Genomic DNA, 22,441 nt, shown 5'->3' on the forward strand with positions numbered 1-22,441 from the left:
TTCCTTTCCTCTCCAGCTCCGTGCAGGCCTCAGGCTCCCTCCTGCCACTCACGGGCTGAGGCCTCTGGCTCCCCACGGGCGGGCGGGCCAGGCACCCACCTTGCTGTGGACGCTCACGTCGATTTCTGGGGTTATTTGCTGCAGGTGGGTCTCGGCCCGACGGGGCTCCCCGAGAGCGGGGTTCATGCCTTATGCCAGCACCAACCACGGTGCCTGGCTTGGTCCAAGAAAGGACCGAGGAGGTGAAGGCATGAGAGGATGAGTGCATTACGGAGTGAGAAGGAAAAGAATGAGACACAGAAACCCTTGGGGCCGAGCCCTCTGACGATGCCGGCTGATTATTTAAGGCAGGCAAGTCCGGCACTGACCTTGTCTGTTCTCCTGGGCTGTGCAGTTTATGCTGCCATCCTCTGCCAGGCCCTGCTCCAAGTTTGTCAGGATCTGTGGGAAATGGAAGGAAGAACAACAGAAATGAATTTGCTTCTAGACGTTGTCACAGTATACTCCAGGAGAAGCAGATTTCTCTGTATGGAAACCCATTTGTCAAGGAGCGTTTCGCAGGAACACATTTTAAGCTTCGCTGCTCACAAGGCACGGAGGTGATGGCAAGCAGGGAGCTGCTCTCTGACTGGTGGGGGGTTTGGGTTTATGACGCTCGTAAAGCATCAGAGACCCCAGACGTGGGGCAGGTATTCTCTCTCTCTCAGGAAAGCATTAGGAATGGTATTACACAAGAGGATGATTATTAACTTCTGTGAAAACATCAGTCTCATTCCTCTAGGGCACCTGAGATGTGCAGCCTTTTTAAATGTATCAAATAAATTCTGAGCATCTGTCACTTTACATAGTTTTTACTGTTCGGCTAATAACCTTGCGTTGCTTCCTTCCTCTGTGATTTGGTTTCCCTGAAAGGAAAGAAGTTGCGACCACGGTGATCTGGGCAGAGCCTATATTCTTTTGGAGGGCAGGATGAGGAGAAAAAACGTGTTAATAGTAAACACTGTTTGCAGGGAAGGAAAAGAAAGACGTGCTAACTGAAAATGCGGGTCTCATGCTTCCGTGATGGCCGACTTCGGGCCACGTGCTTTGGGGAGACACCCCCTTGTGTAGTGGGCCACCTTGCCAGGCAGCACTGCCCCAAACGGCCCACCCTCAAGAGGTGAAGTTCACGACAAGCGAAGCAGCTGCTCCGGGCTTTGACCGGCCTCGTCCCATCCACACAGAGACGGGCCAGCTGGGCCTCCTCTGCTGCCAAGGGTCAGCGCTTCACAAAAGGTGGACGACAGTTCACTGTGAACACGGAGGCCTGTCCTACCGTGACCACTCAGGACACACCCGGGCTTCAAAACTGTAAACTCGAAGATGAGCTAGTTGGTCCAAACGAGGTCAAAGGACATTTTTCAGCTAATCGGTGTTCTGATAAATAATCATAAAAACAGAAACTGACCAGGAAAGAAGGTCTCGAAGGTGCCATTGAGGAGGGACAGGAACAAAGAGAAGGGCTAGGAGGTTCCGAAGAAGAAAAGCGGGAGGCCTGGCTCTTCCCAGCCCCGGGAGCCACGCACAGTGCAGAGGGCCCGAGGCCTGGCCTAGACTCACGGGTCCACGGATGGGACATGGGGGGAGGGGCAGGCCTGACAGCAAAACCAACCACAACAAAAGAGCACGAGAGAATCAGAAGCACAGACTCCAGGAGGGCGGGGTTGGGGAGTGGTCCTGGCCCCCTTCAGGGCATCTCCACGCACCTGGGCAACCCACCTGGCAGGGGGGCACGGTTACTGCCAGCCTGAGCTAAATCGCAGGAGAACAGTGTCTGGGGGGAGAGAGTTCCCACCCGTATGACTTCACACAGTCACAGTAACAGCACGCTGATCTACCGAAGGTTGTTTCTGTAGAGGAAAGTGTAGAAACGCTCCCACCCAAAGCCTGAGCTACTCAGACGGCAAACGTGGCCGCATGCCCCTCCTGTCACTCCGGTCCAGGTGCAGGTCGGACGCCCGTGAGCGATTCTGGGTCTGCTTCCCAGAACGACCAAGGCGGGCCGCGCCCACGGCACCCATTCTGGAAGAGGCTCCGGAAACGCGAGCGTGGGGTGGCGGGTCGGCAGCAGTCGGGCGCCGCGCGAGCCACGTACTTCCGAAAGTAGCTACAATACCGACATGACAGCGGCTTTGAGCGTGTGAAGATGCTGCTTGGACATGAACAGGGAGCAGCCAGGAGGAAATGTGGGCCTGGGAGATGGTTCTGGACCCGCTGTTGTGTCAGCCGGTGGGTGTGACCGGAGCTGAGAGGCTGCATCGACACCCCCCGCCCCACCCGCGGGTCCTGGGCTGTCCTGGATTGGTTCTGGGACGGGCGGTGTCGCTCCAGCAATGCAGACGCCGTCAACACTCTGGACAGCAGTGGAGGGAGGACAGAGGACTCAGAAGGCCCGGGCTCGGCTGTTTCGTCCAGGGAGAAAACTATACGCCTCGCATGAATATCCCAGCTGCCTGACTCCACATGTAACCAAGACCACTTGATCTCAGGGCTTCCCTGGTGGCGCAGTGGATAAGAATCTGCCTGCCAATGCAGGGGACACGGGTTCGAGCCCTGGTCTGGGAAGATCCCACATGCCGCGGAGCAACTAAGCCCGTGCGCCACAACTACTGAGCCTGCGCTCTAGAGCCCGTGAGCCACAACTACTGAGCCCGTGCACCACAACTACTGAAGCCCGTGGGCCTAGAGAGCCCGTGCTCCACGACAAGAGAAGCCACCGCAATGAGAAGCCCGTACACCGCAACGAAGAGTAGCCCCCGCTCGCCACAACTGGTGAATGCCCGCGCGCGGCAACGAAGACCCGACACAGCCAAAAGTAAATAAATAAATTTATATATATATATATATATATTTATATATATATATATATATATAAAGGACCACTTGATCTCAAACAGGCAGTGCGTCACCTACTCATATTTAAAGGGACCAAACCCATGCCCCGACTTCTCTGCAGTTACCCTGGGTTTGGAAGATCACTTACAAACATTGTTGGGTTCCCAGCGAACTTGAGCAGCCCACGAGAAACACCCCATTTACACCTCTCCAGAAATCCCAGAAGTTCGTGGGCCCTGGTGCATACGCGTGACCTTGGACTCCGGTATTTTAAACTCCAGGTTCTGAGTCATATGCGGGGTGCAGCCCAAACCATGCCCTTCTGACGGGCTCCAGGCAACACCAGTACGGGTGGCCTGGGGACCTCGGTTTGTGGGAAAGCTCTCGGGGAAGGAGCCCTGGTCCTGTCCTTTGTCGGCCCGTCACGGGCTGTGGGTGGGGAAGGTCTAGGGACCGGGTTTATGCACAAAGCGTCCAGTCTTTGGAGCCCTGGGGGCCGGCCCTAACTCAAGGACCCAAGGACTCACTAATGACCTGCGGTGTTCAGACTGAGGTGAGAGCAGGTCTCCCTAGAGGGGCTTAGATTTCTCTGGAAAGTCCTGGGACCTTCTCAGCCCTACCAGGTCCTAGGGGACCTTCTGGAAAAGAGGCTTTTCAAAGTGAAAAGAGGCTTCTTGGAGTTGCTCCAAGCCACTGCAGGAACATTAAACACTCGCCTGGACCACGCATTGGGCCAGGTCGCTGGCCATCTAACCCACACGGCAGCCTGGTGGTGGCTGGCGACACTCCTCCCCAGGCTTCCACAGGCTGGTCACCCCCCCAGGAAGTCAGGGTCACACCTGGAAACACCCGTCTGCCTGACGCCAAAGCCCCTCCAGCCACGGCCTGTGGACATCCCCCCGGCAGGGCGTCACACCTTGAAGCAATGCTCTCTCTTTCCATGCAGGTCAGAGAGTGAGAACCTTCGATGCCAAGGTAAACAATGCCAGGATGGAGATTCCAGACCTCTCTGTTCCACCGAGGGCTGCCTGTTGCTGGGCTATCACGCAGGTGTCGGGCGGGACCGCCTGCCAACTCGGGTGACCTTACGGCACACTGTGGGTCACCTCTGGCACATCAGATCTCACACGGGGCTGGGGCTGCTGAGGGGTGTGGTCGACATTCCCAAGTCTTTGTTCTGGGATCTGCAATGATGCAACCTGGAGTTTCCAAAGGCGCGAATTTCCACCGTGAGCCGAGTCAGGATACAAATCTTGCAAACCCTGACGACGGGGACGCTCCTGTCACCTCCTCCTTCTGGGCCCTCTGAGCACACCCGGGCCCAGGAGCGTGAGTGTCGATGGCAAAGGGCACAGATGCGGCCTCGACCAGGGAGCAGGAGCCATCACCTCCCTTCACTTGCCAGTCACTCCCATCTTATCTAATGAAGCCTCCATCAATTTGTTCTCTGCTGGAGCAGCAGACAGAGGGGCATGGGGACCACGGGCGTCAGGCGAAGCCGGGCAGCGGCGGGCGTGGTCAGCACGCCGATGGCCAGCCCAGCTGGGTGCTTCCCAGAGCGGCTGGCAGGGGGAGGGCGGACAATGTCTGCTCTCTCTTCCTTTCTTAACTTCGTTTACAAGTAAAACAGCATAACCGAGCAGGTCCATCTGTTGGAATTCCTTTTTAGTAAAGATATGAACCCTTCCTAGAAACGCCCCTCTCACTTCTGCCTCATTAGGGTGTCCAACCAAGAACAGAGCAAACCGACGTCCCTTCCCGAGGGGCTCCTTCGGCAGTGAGGGTCTCTAAAGAGGCACTTCCTTACCTGGCGCCCCGAGCCGGGCTCAGGTGGGGCGGGCGGAGGCTGCAGAAATCGAATTGTCGGGCAGGGCAGCACTGAACTTAAACCCACGCGGCACGTCCCCGTCAGCGGCGACCCAAACCCCACGCTGATTTGGCATCGTGCCGTATGCAAACGGGCTTAGAAACGTGTTCCCTGGCTCTTTGCCGACGGGACCCAGAGGTGCAGTGGCCCGCGGAGAAGCCGAGGAGCAGGGATGGTGGGCAGAGGTACCGCTGCTGTGGCGTGACAGGGATGGCTCTCCTAAGCCACGGGGCACGTTTATTTTAAGTCGAGGTATATTTTGTTCTTCATCGATACCACTACCTCTGAACCAACCATTTACTACTTCACCACGTGGTTCTTACTTGTCACCTCCTATTTCAAAGACAGCAGAGAAAACCCTGGACCGTTTCGTAAAGGTCAGAGTGACGTTCTGCTAGAACTGGGCCGCACCTAAAACATCCAGACAGCGCTCTCACCAGGCTGAACACACAGGCTCTAACCGTTCTCCAGTGAGTCTTCCGTGTAAGGAAAAGCTCAGCTTCTTCTGAGCAAACGATACCGGGGGTTCCATAACTGGTGTTATGTCCCTCTCTGCTCTGCGTACCTGGACCCTCAGCGCCAACCTGTGTGTGGCATAAACCTTGTACGTTACCAAGCGTACTGCTGTCTGAACTCTATCTTCCCTTTGCCCCGTAGTCCTCATTTAGTTTTTTTTCAATAGAAAAAAATTCTACTTATATAACTAACACGTGCATTGTCTAAGACCTGGAAAGAGAATAAAAATGACCTTTAATCCCATTACGCACACCACTAACATACTGGAGCGTTCTTCCTTCAGGGCACATTGCTTCCTTCACAGAGGCCATCCTGTAACTGTAATTCTGCAGTCTGGCTTTGACAACGGCCGCCACATCCTAAACGCTCCCACGTGGCGGCCGTGGGGACGAGACATCCGTCTGGAACCCGCGTCATGTCCCCGCACCCCAGCCCGGTGCCCTGGGACTCCCCAGCCCGGTGCCCTGATGCTTTGGTCGGGGCGGCACAGACCGGAAGCGGTGGGAGACCTCTATCCCAGTGTGTCCCTTTGCAGAGAGGACGCCGGCTGACCGGGCTGAGGGCCACCGGGTGGCAGGTGTCCGCTCCTCTCCCACCCCGGCTGCCCCGGGCCCGCCCGCATCTCACTCTAGCTGCCACGCCAGGTCGTCCCCTTTCACTTGGGAAACCCGCGCTGGGGCTGAACCTGTGAAGACCTGACGTGCGCGAGAAAGGCAGCGACCAAGAGCGGGCTCCAAGCACATCTGCGCACACACCTGCACCCGCGGCAAGCGTGCGCGCTTCCCAAGCGCCGAGAGGGGCCTCGGCCGACTTTCTCACTAAGGATGGAAGCCTTCGTGCTCTCTTCTTTACCCCCTTCCCAAGCGCTGCTTCCACCTCCACCCCTGACCTCCAGCTGGGAAGAACCACCTCCAGAGCAACGACGGACGCCACACACGCGATGAAACCGACGGGCACAGAGCGCTTCGGGGGTGTGGACCGCACCGCTGCTTTCCTTCTGGAAAGGACGCCCTGGTTTCGCTGCCTGCCCGGAGCGAAGCCCTCGATCGCCGTCAAGGCGCTGGCCGGTCGGCGGCTCCAGAGGGCAGCCCCGGCGCGGCCTCCTGCCCGCCCCAGCCCCCGTGACAACTCCAGGGGGCGGCCCAGGTGGGCCCTGCTCGACCCTGCAGCTGCACCCCAGCAGGCAGTTGCGTCTGGGAGGCCTCGTGGGCGCTGGCTGAGCCTGGGCCCCCTGGGTCTGGGGCGGGCAGGAGGCCAGGCCCGGCGAGCAGGCTGGGGAAGGGAAGCCAAGGCGGGGGGCCCGGGTGCGAGCGTCACCCTGGGAGAGACTATTTCACTGGCTGACTCATCTCCTTCCCTGCTGGACTCGCCCCCCACCCCCTGACCCGCTGAGAGCAGCTCTTGGCAGAGGAAGTGCGGCTGGCGCTCTCTGGCACTGGCAGGGTGACGCGTGAGGCCGAAGCCGCGTTCCAAGGCTTCGGGGCGCACGCTGCACGTGCGGGGAACAGGGCTGCGGCTGGGCCAGCAGAGGGTGCAAGGCGTGGGCGGGGGCCGGTTCACAGCCGGCGACCTGCTCTCGTGCAGGCCCCTCGCGGCCGGACCTCAGCTGCACTTAACCCTCGGAGGCTCCGTCTCCTTGTCTGTAGATCAGGCATGACACCGCCTCGCACAGCGGTTGTGAGCATTTACGGAGCTCTAACGTAAAGCACGGACCACAGCACCCGTCGTGCGGGAGGGAGCACTGAGCACACCCCCGTGGCCACCGCCGCCATCACCGCCACCCCCGTGTCCGACCTCCGAGCCCGTGGCGTCAAGGGCAGCACCACGTGGCAGCAGGCGTGGCGGGCGGGCGCCGAGGGACGCAGGGAGAGCGTGGAGCCCGCCGGGAGGGCTTGGGAGACAGCCTGAGGGTTAAAGCCTTAGAACTCACATGCACTTCCCCGTGTGACACGGAGGTGAGTGAAGAGCAATAAAAAAAATCATCTGTGTGTGATTTAGAACATCGCTGATTTAGTATCAATTACAAGTTTTGTTTTCCTATTTCTGGAAACAACTGTATTTTAACCATGCTTTAAGAGTCAAGGAAAGGAGTGTTAGACTCTAGCTTAAGAGTGTCAGGTGGCCTGCTGTGACGTCCACTCTGCGAGGGCGGAAGCCCTGCCACTTCCCTGCTGGGAACACAGATGACCCCCCGGGAGCTCCAGGAACATCCACCAAGAGCAGCTGGGGACTGAAGCAGGAACTCGACAAGTACAAATAACCTCGTTTAAAAACCTGTCACATGCTGCCGCTCCTAACTGCTTGCTGTTACAGCTTTGGAAGCCCTTCCACAGACGACGCTGCAGCTAAGCTACACAGCAAGGCTGCCAGGCGGGTAGGAAAGGCAGGCTCACTTCCAGTCTGAAGACGGAGGCTCTCGGGGGCGCGGCTGCCCGCTGCCTGGAGATGGGGAGACTCTGAACCCCACATCTCTCCCTCCCATCACTCAGTGGAGTAATCTCATCTTCTGTTGATACAACTTGATGCCTTCCACGTAATTGTTACTTTACAACCCAGAATAACTCGGGAAGCACTTCTGAACCTTATCTGCCTTCGGAGTCAGTATTACGAATGACACTTGTCATGATACACTATAATTTGCTTTGATTCTGGAACATCTTAAACCATTATCTCTTTAAATACTGCTCTGATGCCTCTGTTTGACATGAAGCAGGTGCACGTAGCCTTTGCAGGATGCGTGAGTGGTCGGGCAGCCTGGCACATGTTCACGTGTGTGATTTCTACACAAGAGGAAACGCTCCTGCTTTTCATTTACTAATAATACCGGGAAGATAGATTTCAGGCTTCAGGCTTTGCCAAAAACCACCCACCGCCCCCCCAGAATAATTCAGCAAGAACAGTGAATTGCATGGTCACAAGGAACTGGGCCAGCCTGCCTTTCAGGAGGGGGAAGCAGAGTGGTGGGAAGGGTACAGGGTGGCGTGATGTGCTTCTCGTGAGGGCGGGAAAGTCTGGGTGAGCCCTCCACCAGGAGAGGAGGCGACAGCGGCCCACCTTGGAGCGATGGTTACCTTGCTGCAGACGGCCTTCACCCTGTGCAGCCGGTCCAGCGACTCCTGGGGGTTCCCCAGGTACTGCTGAAGCTCCGCATGCAGGATCCGCATCGAAAAGGGGACCATGGAGCCTAGAACCAAAGTCAAAGCAGAGTGAGTCTGTTTGCATAGCTAAGCACAACCAAGCGCCCTCTCAGGGTGAGCGCCCACGCAGCAGGGACTCTGCAGGTGTTCTAGCAGAAGCGATGACGGAGTCCCTTATACCTTGGTAAAGCGTGCGATGATGCCAATTATAAAACGTGTCTTGGTTTTCTCTGTAAAGCTGTATGTTCTAGACAATGACCAAAGGAGAAAGCTGGCTCTCACCGCTTTTCCACAGTTACGCCACAATCGTGTAGAAATTATCACAAAATGAGTAGAATGGTAGAGACCACTGCCTGCTCCAGTAAAAGAAAACAGAACACTCATGGATTCTCTGTACTTCTCTGGGATGTCGAGCTCCTGTAGAAGGTTGCGTAGGTCGGGTTACCGGGGAGGGAAATGAGAGAGGGTACACCTCAGGCCCAGGTCCCGAGGACGGAGCGTCAGCCTGACTCCGGGACACGTGTGTGTGTGTGTGTGTGTGTGTGTGTGTGTGTGTGTGTGTCTGTGTGTGTGTGTGTGTCTGTGTGTGTGTGTGTGTGTGTCTGTGTGTGTGTGTGTGTGTGTGTGTCTGTGTCTGTGTGTGTGTGTGTGTGTGTGTGTGTGGGTGTGTGTGTCTCTGGAGTGAAAGTTCTACCTCAGAGCTGTCCCAGCGGAAGGAAGGCATGGCAGCTGGCCTCAAAGACTCCACTGCCTAGGGCTGCCCCGGAAGGAGTGAGTTCTGGGCAGTGCCACCTCCATCAGCGTGCCGGGGGCATGAGAGCAGTGATCCGAAAAGGACTGCAGTTGAAATGAGCTTTTACACAGTATCTGAATGTGGCTGTGTTCTCTCAGGGTGAGGGAATCTTTCTGTTAGTGTCACGTTCCCCTCTGACATGACTTGGACATGTATCTGTCCAAGTATATATCGTAATATGGTATATATCGCAATATAGTAAGTATGTAAGTATATAAATGCCATCAAATAATCAAACAGCCTGTGCTGATTATGAATGGCTTAAAGGATGTGACAATGCCAGCACGGGGCAATCACACAGATTCAGAAGGGACCTCTCAATACTTAGCTCTGGACTACACTTTCTTATTAGTTTACTTTTTGGCTGCGTTGGGTCTTCGTTGCTGCGTGCGGGATTTCTCTAGTTGCAGCGAGCGGGGGCTACTGTTGGTTGTGGTGCGCGGGCTTCTCATTGCGGTGGCTTCTTGTTGCGGAGCATGGGCTCTAGGCGTGCGGGCTTCAGCAGCTGCAGCACACGGGGCTCAGGAGTTGCGGCGTGTGAGCTCTAGGGCACGGGGGCTTCAGCAGTTGTGGTACGTGGGCTCAGTAGTTGTGTCTCGCGGGCTCTAGAGCGCAGGCTCAGTAGTTGTAGCGCACGGGCTTAGTTGCTCTGTGGCATGTGGGATCTTCCCGGACCAGGGCTCGAACCCGTGTCCCCTGCATTGGCAGGTGGATTCTTAACCACTGCGCCACCAGGGAAGTCCCTGGACTACACTTTAAAGATGGTTAGAAGCAAGCTGTGTGACAGCTGCAAGCTGCTCAGCCTCTCTGTGCCTCAGTCCGTCCATCATCCATCCAGCAACCATCAGCGAGGGTCTACCATGTGCCACACTGAGGTGGCTTCATGTTTGTGCTTCTTAGCTTGAAAAATTGTACTATGCTCTATGGTCTTCAGTAAGGATAGGAAGAAGAAAGGTCAAAAGGACAAACAAAACTAAGGAATACTATGGAAAATAGTTTCTATTGTGATTGTGAGCCTAGAGAAAAGAAAGATGACAATTATTGAATTTAAATGTTTGAATTTTGTGTTTTTTTGATGACACTAAATAATTGCCACGTCTGAAGAAGACAGATGACTGAGTTGACATCATGCTATCAGTCATTTCAGCTTCCTAGAAAGAACCATTTCTTGACCATCGGCATCACTAAAATGGGATTGCGCTAACATGGTAAGTCACACGTAAGTTGTGTCTTTCATCCCAATACATCAAACAGAGAACAGGCAACAGTCGTTCCCACATGGTTTAGAATTTACCTGCAGGGAGAGAATCTCCAGAACACTTTAAGCTTTATAAGATAAATGCAGAAACAAAACGTCTGTGGAAGTTCCCAAGCCCAATTTATAAATGAGCTGAATATATGACAAGGTGGCCAGGAGTTACTTGCTCTTTGCCCTGGAAATTGCCCATGGACCTGGGGAAGTTTCTGCATTTAAAAGAACATATGAAGATATTTCAAACTAAATGAAAATGAAAATACTACTTATCAAAATTCGTGGGATGCAGCAAAAGCAGTGCTAAGAGGGAATTTTACAGTGCTAAATGCATATATTTAAAAGACCTAAAATTAATCATCTAAGCTTCTACTGTAGGATACCAGAGAAAAACAAGCAATATAAAAGCAGAAGAAAAGAAAGAAAAGTTAGAGCAGAAAGTAATGACACTGAAAATGGGAAATCAATAGAGAAAATCATCAAAATCCAAACCTAGTTCTTTGATAAAAATCAATAAAATTTATAAAACTCAAGCCAGGCTAACCAAGAAAAAAGAGAGAAGACATGAATTACTAATATCAGAAATGAAAAAGGGGTCATCACTACTGATCACATGGACATTAAAAGGAAAATAAAGGAATATGATGAACAAATCTATGTCAACAAATTTTATAACCTAGATGAAATGGACCAATTCCTTGAAAGACACAACCCACTTACTAAAACTCATACAAGGAGAAACAGACAATCTAAATAGGCCAATATCTACTTAAGAAATGAAATCGATAAATAATAACCTTCCAAAAGTAGAAGGCACCAGGCCCAGGCCCAGATGGTTTCACTGGTGAATTCTATAAAACATTTAAGGAAGAACTGGCACCAATTCTCGACAATCTCTTCCAGAAAACAGAAGTGGAGGGGACGCTCCCTAATTCATTCTATGAGGCCAGCATTACCCTTATAGAAAAATCAGGAGAAAATCAGTATTATAAGAAAGGAAAACTATAGATGAACATAGATACAAAAATCCTCAACAAAATTAGCAAGTCAAATCCAACTAAATCAAATCCAACAAAAAATTAGCAAATCAAAACTAACAGTGTATAAAAGAAATTATCCACCATGACCAACTGAGATTTATTCCAGGTATGCAAGGTTGGTTCAGCATTCAAAAATCAATTAACGTAACCCATCACATCAAACAAGCTAAACAAGAAAAATCACACAATAAATCAAGAGAAACAGAAAAAGCATTTGACAAAATATACCACCCATTCATGATTAAAACTCTCAGCAAACTAAGAATAGAGGAAAACGTCCTCAATTTGATAAAGAAACATCTATAAAAACCTACAGCTAACAACATAATCAATGGTGAAAAACTAGATGCTTTCCCCCTAAGGTCCTGAATAATGCCGAGATGTCCCTCCCCTTTTTACCACTCCTACTGAACAAGGTACTGGAAGTCCTAACTAACGCAGACAGAACAAAGACCTTTTGGAAGACCAAAAGAACGTGCCTGCAGTTCTGTCTGCTCTGGGCCCTCACACCGTCTTCTCTCCAGGCACCGTCTTCTATGGAGTAACAGACATCCCTGTCCCAAACTGTCGAGCTTTCCACCAGAGCCTGTCTGTGCTGGACCAGACTCCCGCAGCTCTGGGAGGTGGACGCAGGCAGACGCCGGCGACAGGTGACGCTCCACGTGCCTCCCTGTGACTCGCATCTGGAGTTGGGACTCTATCCAGATGGCCGAGAGCAGGAAGAGGAAGAGCCAGCACCGGTCCTCCTTAGCCACGTCCCCCTTGCCCGTGGCTCTCCTGGGGGTGTCTGGGAGAAAGCCAGGACTAAAGTGGGAAACAGCTTCCCCCGCTTCTCTCTTGGTACCACTGGGAAGGTCTCATACTGCTTAAAAATCTCGAAGAGCAGAAATCGAGAGGGAAGCACACACACAGCCTCATGACACATCAGAAAGAGAAATGCCCCTCTCTAGAGAAATATACTGTCCATACAGCCAGAACAAGAAAAGCAGCTGGAGAAACGCTGTCTATTAATCCCAGCTTGAACAGCTTAACAGCCAGTTACTCAGCGGCTTTCAGGTGCCAAAGGCAAGCACAGGCGCTGGATGTACACACGAAGGGGATGTGACCACTGTCCCCAAGCAAACGCCACACTCTCACCAATAAAACAGCAGAAACTGCTTTGACGTAACTCAGGCCTTTCCTGTTTTTGTTTGTTTGTTTTAAAGAAATGCAAATAAAAGTACCTTTAAACTGATTCTCTCAGTCTAGCAAACCCAGCCTTGCTGTGTGTGAAGAGTCACTGGGAATCAGTGAAGCCCTTCATGCCAGAAGAATCCAGCGACATGAAATACATACAGCTCCACACCAGCCAGAAGCCTGTCTCCCCTGCGTGGAGAGCACGCCTCGAAAAAGAGGGCAAGTCAGAATCTGGAAGGAAACGTGTTTCCCCGTGGATCTGTTTTTCTGGAAAGTTCCCACATACAGTCACGACCTGCCAAAATCTAGGTTGGTATAAATACGGTAGAAGTGCTCTCATTAATCATTTAGAAAACATTAAATGAAAACACTCCTACACAATTCATGTTACCGAGTCCCCTGCAGTACGGCAGACCCACTCGGCAGCCCCAGAGAGTCAGAGCGGGATGCACCAGAAATCACGCAGGCCCCGTGCTGGGCAGCGAACTTGAAAGAAGCAGCAAGAGGAGGAATGTCAGCTTGACTCCCGGGGGGCACACAGGCACAGGACTTCCCTGGCACGGAGACGGTCTGGACCTCCCGCCACCCACTGGCCTGTGTGCTGGGCGGGTGGCGTCCTCTCTCAACTTTCCTGGCCGCCCGCCCAGCAGGACAGGGGGCTGGGAGGCCCGAGCGTGCCGACGCGATGGCGCATGGTGCCTGGTGGACGCCCAGCAGAGCGCAGGCTCCGCGGACCCTCTGTCCACGGTCGGCAGGCTCAGCTCTCCCCCTTGGGGCCTGGCAGATCCTCGTGCCGTCAAGGCAAGCAGGACCCGGTGCCTGACTGCTGCTCTGCACTTGCTTCCCTGGACCCGGCGCCCACCCCCGTCCTTCCCCGACCCCTGCGGCCCGGCGGCACGCGAGGAGCGGAGCCCCTGCTTCCTCTGCTCTGCCATGAGGACACAGGTCGGGGGACGCCCGTGCCTGTCGGAGAGCACAGAGTCCCTCACCCGCCACAAAACAACCCTCAACGAGACACTTCCAACTCCAAGGCTGCATCTGAAAACAAAAAACCAGCCTGAGCGAGTCCTAGACGACTTATTATTAAAGGGGTAATTCGGGGCTGCCCCAGAGCCCTGAGGCAGGAAGGGGAATTCAGGATGGTCCATACTGCCTCTGCACGAGTCTGAAACGCTGAGTCTGATGCAGGTGGCGCTGGGAACGCACGTCTCTCCCACGTTTCTCGCCTGAGACGGGTTACAGGAGGCTTCACTCGGGTGTCCTGACGATAGAGGTGGCGCCCCGAACTGAACATTTTCGTCTCTCTTAACCTTCTGTTCCGGGAAAGACTGGAAATGCCAGAGTTCATTAGGGGAGTGAGCAACGTGAAAAGCTGTAGGATTTACTAACCAGCCTTCTCAGATCGAGGAAAATACGCTTGAAGTGATAAACTCTGAAGAGTTCTGGCACCGAGGAAAGTAAACTGGAAATCTAACCTAAGCAGCAGATGTTAACTCTGAGACGTGAGTTAATTTTCTCATGGAAAACAAAGTAAGACATTTGAAATGTGCTAAACAATTCTGAACCACCATGTATGGTTATGTGTTGATAAAAAGTTTCTAAATTTAGTCTGAGAACTAGAAACGTGAGTTGCATGACTCTGGAGGGAGGGCAGAAAAGGACTGAAGACCCAGCGACAGTTCAGCTTTGCTGACCCAGGCGGGGAGGGAGCTGATGGGAGCCAGAGGGTCAATCAGAGTGTGTCTGTCTCATCAGCTTTAGTTTGACTCGGTAATTCATAAGGATTAAGTTCTGAAATAAGACTTCATATGAAATCATTATAGCTCTAATAACTTAAACTAAATACACAGATTTGAATTTAGTATCAGAAGAGGCACTGCTATCTGTGCTTTCTTAAACAACAATCAAAATGTTTTTCATTTCTAACAGAGAGATCTGTGGCTTCACAGTTTTCCTCCAGGTGCAGAGAAAGCTGGAGTGAACCGTCCTACGCAGAGGTGCACTTTGACAGCCCAAAGCTCACTTCCAACATTACGCTTTCTTTCAAACAGGAGACAGAATTCCAACGGCAGACGGAAAAGATGGTGCTGGGATGGGAAAACTTAGTGTCCTACAAGAGGCTGAAAAGAACTCCATCAGGAATGGGTATGTTAACGACATCAGGAACGGACATTTCATCTGTTTTGAAGATAAAATTTCAATGAATATGCATAACTTAAAGAGTGAACCCAAATGTAATGTTAATAATAATGTATCAACACTGGTTATCAACTGTAACAGGGGCACCAGACCAAAGCAAGATGTTCATAAAAAAACACAGTGAATGATCTCGTAATATTATCCATGGATATAATCCCTCTCAACACTTCTCAAGAATACAAAGCCAATAGAAGAAGAAGCAATCTGTTTTACTGTAACAATTACAATATCAAAAATAATTTGATTAAAAGCAAATTAAAGGGAGAAGGCTATTATAAACATATGGAGAATGGCTCTCAAAAAATAAACAACGTGAAGGGTTTTGAGAAGGTACTTTAAAGCCTTAACAGGAACAGTAATTCTGAACTTGTCAACATTAAAGACAAACAAAACCCAAAACACTTAATTGGGGAAAAGGCTGGCATCCGTGACCCTCCTGCTTCCTCCCCGGGCGCTGAGGTGGGAGCAGGCTTCCAGGGAGGGGTGGATGCCCCACGGGCTGTGTAGGGTGGTACAGGGGCGTCTGTCTTCAGGGCCAAAGACGACGTGGGCAGGGAGCGTGGGGCACCCTTGCTAAGCTGACAAAAAGGTTATGTTGGTATTTTTTTAGGGTTAGAAACAATATTTCCCAGAATGGGAGAAGATATTTGCAAGATTCATAACAAATAAAGGATTAAATACCTAAAATATGTAAAGAACTACAACAAATCAATAACACAAAATAACCCAATGGAAACGTGAGCAAAGATTATGAAGGAGTGGGTCCCCTCAGAGGAAACTGCAACAGCCAGTAACACACAAAAGCCATTTAACCCTAGAAGATGTAACGAGAGAGAGAATTTCAGACCCACCAGATAGAAGTCTTATTGACAAGACTTATTCACAAGTGGGGAAACAAAAACTTGAATACACTGGTTTTGGGAATCTAAATTAGTATAACTACTTTGGAAAGTAATTTGACCACTTAACACTGGAAATACAACCACCACACAGCCTGGCACTGACACTTTTAATTTATACCTTAGAGAAATGCAGGAACATGTGGCCAAAGAGAAACACGCACCACAATGCATCGTTCATTAGGGTCTGGAATCGGAAAGATCCTACTTGCTCACCTTATGGATACAAATAACGTTATGTGGGAAAAAGAGGCAAAATGAAGAAAGATACGCTCCTCATGTACATTTCAAAAGCCTGCAGTTCTCTCTGTATTGTGTGTGTGTGTGTATATGTGTGTATGCAGTGGAAATGTCAAAACATGATATGGAAACACAAATTCACGCTAAGCTGCTTTATGAGGGGATGGAAATGGGGAGCTTTAAAGGCTGAATCAATAATACTTGAGTTTATTACAAAAAATGTCTGAAGTAAATATGAAAAAAATATTAATATTTGTTAACTATCTGAGTGCTTAATAAAACTCTTTTTTGACGTTTAAAAAAATTTAATTTTTGTTGAGTAAAGAGTGGATTCAACCAGGAGGCATCCCAACATAGGACTTCTCAAAAGGGACAGAACTGGATGGGTGAGAGTACACGGGACGTGAGTGACAGAAAAATCAAGCGTCTCCACCTGCGGGAACCATTCAAGCCGCCCAGTGACATATGGTTCCGCGAAACTGTGTGTGTGAGGACCCTGCTGGAAGCACAATCAGAGTTCCAGACAGGGGCCTGCCATCCCTCAAGCAGCGGGACGCCGACAGGAAAGACAACCTTGCCCGGCAGAGGGGACAGGTTCTCACGGTGCCGCTGAGGCTCCGGGCTCAGGCCACTGTTCTGACATCTTCTACTGGCACGACCGGCGCTGAAGCTCTGGGTTTCCTGAGCTGTGTGACAGCCACAGGTGGAGAAGCTTGGTGGCCGAGTGTCACCCTAGCGTATCACACCTGGGTGTGTCCTGCTGGGGTGTGGGGACCACACGTCAAGGAGGAGACGCGAGCTGTCTGCTCACAGCCCCCCGCCAGGGCTTCTAAACCCCACACCTGAGAATGAGCTCTGCTCACCACGCTGTGGGCAGCCTGAGGTGCTTGATGCGAGCAGCTTCTGACCCCACCTCTCGGGCCTGGAATTACGGGGAGGCACATACAGCAGCTTCTGACCCCACCTCTCGGGCCTGGAATTACGGGGAGGCACATACAGCAGCTTCTGACCCCACCTCTCGGGCCTGGAATTACGGGGAGGCACATACAGCAGCTTCTGACCCAACCTCTCGGGCCTGGAATTACAGGGAGGCACATACAGCAAAGAGGAGGGGGCAGCAATCGACGGAGAGCGCGAAGAGGGAGGACACAGGTGAGGGACGAGCAAGGACAGAGTTCAGGGAAGGGGGCTCCGCCAGCCTCCGGTGGCCTGTTCAACAACCACTGCTGTCATTCTTTCTTGCGAACAAGGGTGAGAATTCCAAACAACTCATTAAAAGGTGGCCTGAGTGTGTGGAAACACACACTCCCTGAAAGTAACTCCATGCAAACTGCTAGAAATGTCAGAGGATATATAAGACCAGAATACTCTTCCTTTCTTAGATGAAAATTAAAAAAGAAAATTTCATGATTTTTACTCATGATTCATTACTTGTTATGAATATTCTGAATGGGTAAAAATTATGCCCAATATTTAAATAAAATATATTAAAGCTCATTCATAAACGTTATTTATTTGTTTGTATCATTATAGCTTCCTTTTAAAAAGCACATTTTAATGACCTGCTTTGCTTATATACTGGAAGCTAAAATGAAATGAATGAATCAAAATCTCCCATTTAGGCTTGTTACACCACAAAATGAGAAGAAAAATGAGTAAACATTCAGCATATCATTATGGATGAATGTTAACACACTTTAGCGCAAATGTACGTATGATTTACGTCTACTTCATAATTTAAATTAGCCGCTTAATGATGCAGGGCCACCAGCTCCTCTTTATCCCTACCCCAGTGCAATTTAATTCCAGGCAGAAACAGAAGCCTGCGTTCAGTGTGCACATCCTTAGGACGAGATGTTCCAAGAGTTGAGGGGAAGGATGACAGAGTTCTACAGCTGGACCCAAGGACCCGATTCCTCGTTTCGCAGGAAGCTCGGCCTCACCTCCATGAACCCCCGTCCGCGAGGAGAGAGAGCAGGGCCGCGGTGGCCACAGGACAGAGTACCTGTAGTTTAGAGCCACTGGCCGATGGCCTGCGCGCTCAGAGTTCTGAGTTTTTGTCAGCAGCAGACAAAACACCTGTCGGCACCAGCTGCCGATCCCCGGACCCGGCGGAGGGTCCCGCGCTCTGCCGCGAGCGTAACCAGGCCCGGGGGTCAGGGGGAGGCCGTGGGAGCCGTCAGGCCACAGTCAGGCACAGAGGGAAGAAACATGTTTTTCCTATGCTGAAGGGAAACATAGCTGCTCCTTACCAGAAGCATGGGAACAGCCGTCTCTTGATTATCAAGGCTGCCAGGGAGAATTTACTGAACAGGAATACCCCCACACTTCCCCATGCAACACGCCTTTAGCCTTTCCATCGAACACCCTTCCACCATTAAGAAGTGGCAACAAAGACACACCCTCATTTGGGGTGGAAGCCTGCTAATCGCCTTCTGCGGAGGGGACGGACCACAATGGCTAGGAAGTGCAGGCGAGAAAGGAGCGCAGGACCTGCCACGCTGGGGGAGCGGCCCCCGGACAACCAGGGGATGCTGGGCCTCTCCAGACGAGCACGGGGGGACGTGAACTCCCCTACAACGCCGGGCGCACGGACGAGCCTTACGGAGCGAGAGGGCGGAGACAGCCCCGCTCCCCAGCGCTGCGGGCTTCCTGGCACAAGTGTGGGAGGGTGACCTTCCAAGACAGGAGGCGGACAGGTCTGCCTGCCCTGTGCAGACACCACGGGGCCCCAGAGCAGGAAGCGCGGGCGGGTGAGCAAGGCCCGGGGGCCTCCCACCCACATCTAAACCCGTGGAGCCACCACTGCAGCTGGGGCCACACCCCTGAACGCTTGCTCACCAGGGCTCCTGGCTTTGGGCCCTTCTCGCCTGGTCCTCCGGAGACTAGCTGGACCCAACAGGCCACTGGGTGGTAAGAAGTTTCACAAATTTGGGACGGGGGCCCTGCCGCCCCCTTCCTGACTCTGAGCGGTATAGCACGGCTGGTTCACTTCCACTCAGTCAAGCCAACCTCATCAAGACAACCGATCTGATTTTTGCCCTGTTGTAGGTTTTAAAACCTACTTTTTTCCCCACTTTTCTACAAGGGGTGAGTTCCTTTAGTCAAAAAGAAGAAAAAGAATTTTTACACTAGTGAGGCTAAAAGTCTAACAGTAACTCACGTTGAAAATCCTCCTTCAAGGGCTTCCCTGGTGGCGCAGTGGTTGAGAATCCGCCTGCCAATGCAGGGGACACGGGTTCGAGCCCTGGTCCGGGAAGATCCCACATACTGCAGAGCAACTAAGCCCGTGCGCCACAACTACTGAGCCTGCGCTCTAGAGCCCACGAGCCACAGCTACTGAGCCTGTGTGCCTAGAGCCCGTGCTCCACAACAAGCCACCACAATGAGAAGCCCACGCACCGCAACTAAGAGTAGCCCCTGCTCGCCGCAACTAGAGAAAGCCTGTGCACAGCAATGAAGACCCAATGCAGCCAAAAATAAATAAATTAAAAAATAATTAAAAAAAAAAAGAAAATCCTCCTTCAAGCCTGGGAAAACTCAGGGCAATACAGACCAACTCCCATTACGTGAAAAGTGAAGATGACGAAGGATAAAGCACTGAGGACTAAGAAAGCCTAACCCCCCAACCTTCCCTGTGTCCCCCAAAGAAACAGGATCTGAGTTTTAAGGAAAAACAACACAAAAAGAAGTTGAGAAACGTGTTTTCACTTCTAGTCTTCTTAGTTCATCATTTACCTACCAAGTTAAAGAAGATGTTGATTTGATTTTTTGAAACATCTATAAAAATTACCATCTTTATTATTAATTGGGCCTTTGTAGTCTCTTGTCCTGTTTTTATATTTTCTGCCTCAATCAGGCTCTGCATTTCCTGGCAACCAGGACCTTTCTTTGTCGCTCCACTGCTGCATCCAACAGACGCTGACCAGCCAATCTTACAAAAGATGGCAGCGATCTACGGTGTGTCACTCGTGAATTAAGAACAGATAAGAAAAACAGCCAGTGCAGTGATTACTACGTGCGGCCACTTCTAAGCAACTTACACATATGACCTCATTTACTCTTCATGACTCTCCAGGAAGAAGCACGGTTACCACCCGTGTTGTACCGATAAGGACACTGGGGCAGAGATGCAGAATCACTGGCCCAAGGTCACACACGAGTAAGAGGAGGGGCCAGGATTTAACAGGGAGTCTGGCTCCAGAGCCCGGGCTTTCAGTACCCATGCTTATGCTGCCTCTCAGAGGTCCTTCCAAATTGTTTTACATTTAATACAAACATTTGATGGGTTTCAAACATATTTACAAGGTTCTCCACCAAGAGATGTTCATTCTACCTCAAGGCTGCTCCAGAAGGCTCTTTGTAACCGGCCCTCTCCCTTCCTCAAGTCTTATTTCTGGCCACCTTCCGACAACTACCCCACGCTGCAGCCCAGTGTTTCCAAATGATGGTCCTGACCCACTGGTGGGCTGCAACCAGACTTTTAAATAAATTAAATAAATCAGAATGGAGATTAGGAGAAAATGGCACAGAATAAGAATTGCTGCATGACTGTCTGTCTCTGTTTCATTTCTGTGTGTACGTTTGCACTAAGTCATGATACGAGATTATTTTTTACTCCGGAGCACAGTCTGAATGTCACCACCTAATCCTCATACCAGATCTTAGTGCCATGGCACAGCAGGTGCCCGAGAAATGGCTGCGGAATGGGCAGACGTATGCGTCAGTGAGTCTGTCCAGGTCAGTGTGTTCAGGAGCCAGAGCGAGGTCACCCTGTAGGTCAAGGCTCACTGCGGGCCGCTCATCTGATGACCAGGACTGGATACGTAAGCGCAGGCAAAGCGAAGCGCATGCAAAAGCACTGACGTTAACCCCCAGCCTTACCCCTACGCCCAGGGTACACGTGAGGGTAGTACTCGTAATAGAGATCTGGTTGATCCAGGTTTCCGAAGGGCTCAAACTCCATCTCGGCATTCTGGAAAAGGCCCAGCTTCACCAGCAGTGCCAGCCTCACAAACCAAAGCTAGAAACACAAAATGTAATTGAAATAATAGGTTATCTGTGTATCGCAGGTTCAGAGGTTCCTATTCCCTTTTAAATTGATATCAGAGCTCGATTTCAAATACATTAAAACAAGGGCTAAATTATCTATCTTTCTTAGCACGTTTGCGTAATTACAGGTTTATAAAAATGGATTTAAAAAGAGACACCCCCTCCCCGAAGGAGAGCAGAATCCAGGGGTTGTGGTGAAGGAGGAGCCAGTACGGACCGAGGGGGTCGGCCGGCGAGGGCAGGGGGAGCGGGCGGCGGAGCTGTGTGTGTGGGGGGAGCGGCGAAGGGCGTGGCATCTCCGGGGTGAGGGGCATGGGGGGCGCAGGCGGTTCCGGTGGCCAGAACCCACGCACCTTCAGGAAACCAGCGGAGGCCACGTGAGAGGGCAGGGTTGGGGCCTCGGAAGTGACCCAAGTCAACCTCGTTCCACCACGGAGAGAAACGAGGTGTAAAAGCAGTGACCACGTGGCAAGGGCCGGACTGAAAAGCCGGGCACCGCGCCGAGCAAAGGCCGCCCTGCTCCGGCCCGCAGTGCACGGCCGTCGGGGGCGCCGCCTGTAACCTGGGGGCGGCGGGCGGGGCTCGCAGCTGCAGAGCAGGAAGGTGGCGGCAGTCTGTGGGACGACCATGAAGAGGGAGCGGGGGTCGGCTCACGCGAGAAGCGGAGCCGTGTCCGGGGAGGGCCACCCTGGCCGTGGGGACGGGCTTCAGACATGAGCAAGGAAAACCTCCTCCGCCTGGGCCAGAGGCCGGGGGACGCGGCGCGAGTAACGGGGGCCGTGCGCTCCTGACCGCCCCCCGCCAGCTCCCGGCTGGCAGACAGAGAAACAGGAGCACGGCCCAGACCGCTGCGCCCGGAGGTCTCCAGGGTCCCTCCTCCCACCAGCTCTGCACGGACTTGGAGCATCTGGAGGCTGGTTTGATTTGGGGGGGGGGGTTCCCATAGAATTTCGAATAAAAGTTAGCAAACGCCCCGTGGAGAGGTGGGAATTGAAGGGCTTCTGCAGCTGCTCCTCGTGAGAGGAGCTTCCTGTCGTTCAGAACTCTACTCTCCGCGCTCCTCCCTCTTGAAGAATTTAAGGCCCTTCCAGCCCCCAGACGCTGCGGAAGCCGGAAGCCGGAAGCCGAGAAGCATCAGGGCGGTACCTGCAGGGAGTCGGCGGTGTGGCTGGTCGGCAGCCCGCTCTTGCCGTAGCCTTGGCCGTGGGCCGTAAGGAGCCGCCCGCACAGGTCCACGGCTGCCCTCCAGTTCTTGCAGCTCTGAAAGACACGGGGACACGTCACCAAGGGCTCGGCCGCTCAGACGGAAGGCCGGACGGGCGTTAGGCAGGAGGGGGCCGAGCCGGAGACGCGCTCCCAGACGAGCGACAGAGAGTATCTTCGCAGTTAGCCCCTG

The 22,441-nt window shown here is 52.4% G+C and overlaps 1 protein-coding gene across 3 annotated transcripts in view; it reads right to left on the bottom strand.

Annotated features, from left to right (window-relative positions):
* TRAPPC12 (trafficking protein particle complex 12) overlaps nucleotides 1-22,441 on the bottom strand; it is a 64,523-nt gene that overhangs the window by 14,726 nt on the left and 27,356 nt on the right. For all 3 annotated transcript variants that reach the window (XM_036872747.1, XM_036872748.1, XM_036872749.1), the window contains exons 4-7: nucleotides 22,192-22,305; nucleotides 20,878-21,016; nucleotides 8,329-8,441; nucleotides 369-441 (exon numbers count right to left, since the gene is read on the bottom strand). In XM_036872747.1, the coding sequence (XP_036728642.1) occupies nucleotides 369-441; nucleotides 8,329-8,441; nucleotides 20,878-21,016; nucleotides 22,192-22,305 (439 nt within the window). The remainder of the gene's footprint in view (nucleotides 1-368; nucleotides 442-8,328; nucleotides 8,442-20,877; nucleotides 21,017-22,191; nucleotides 22,306-22,441) is intronic.

Source organism: Balaenoptera musculus, chromosome 13 (genome assembly GCF_009873245.2).
Source record: "Balaenoptera musculus isolate JJ_BM4_2016_0621 chromosome 13, mBalMus1.pri.v3, whole genome shotgun sequence".
Taxonomy (NCBI): domain Eukaryota; kingdom Metazoa; phylum Chordata; class Mammalia; order Artiodactyla; family Balaenopteridae; genus Balaenoptera; species Balaenoptera musculus.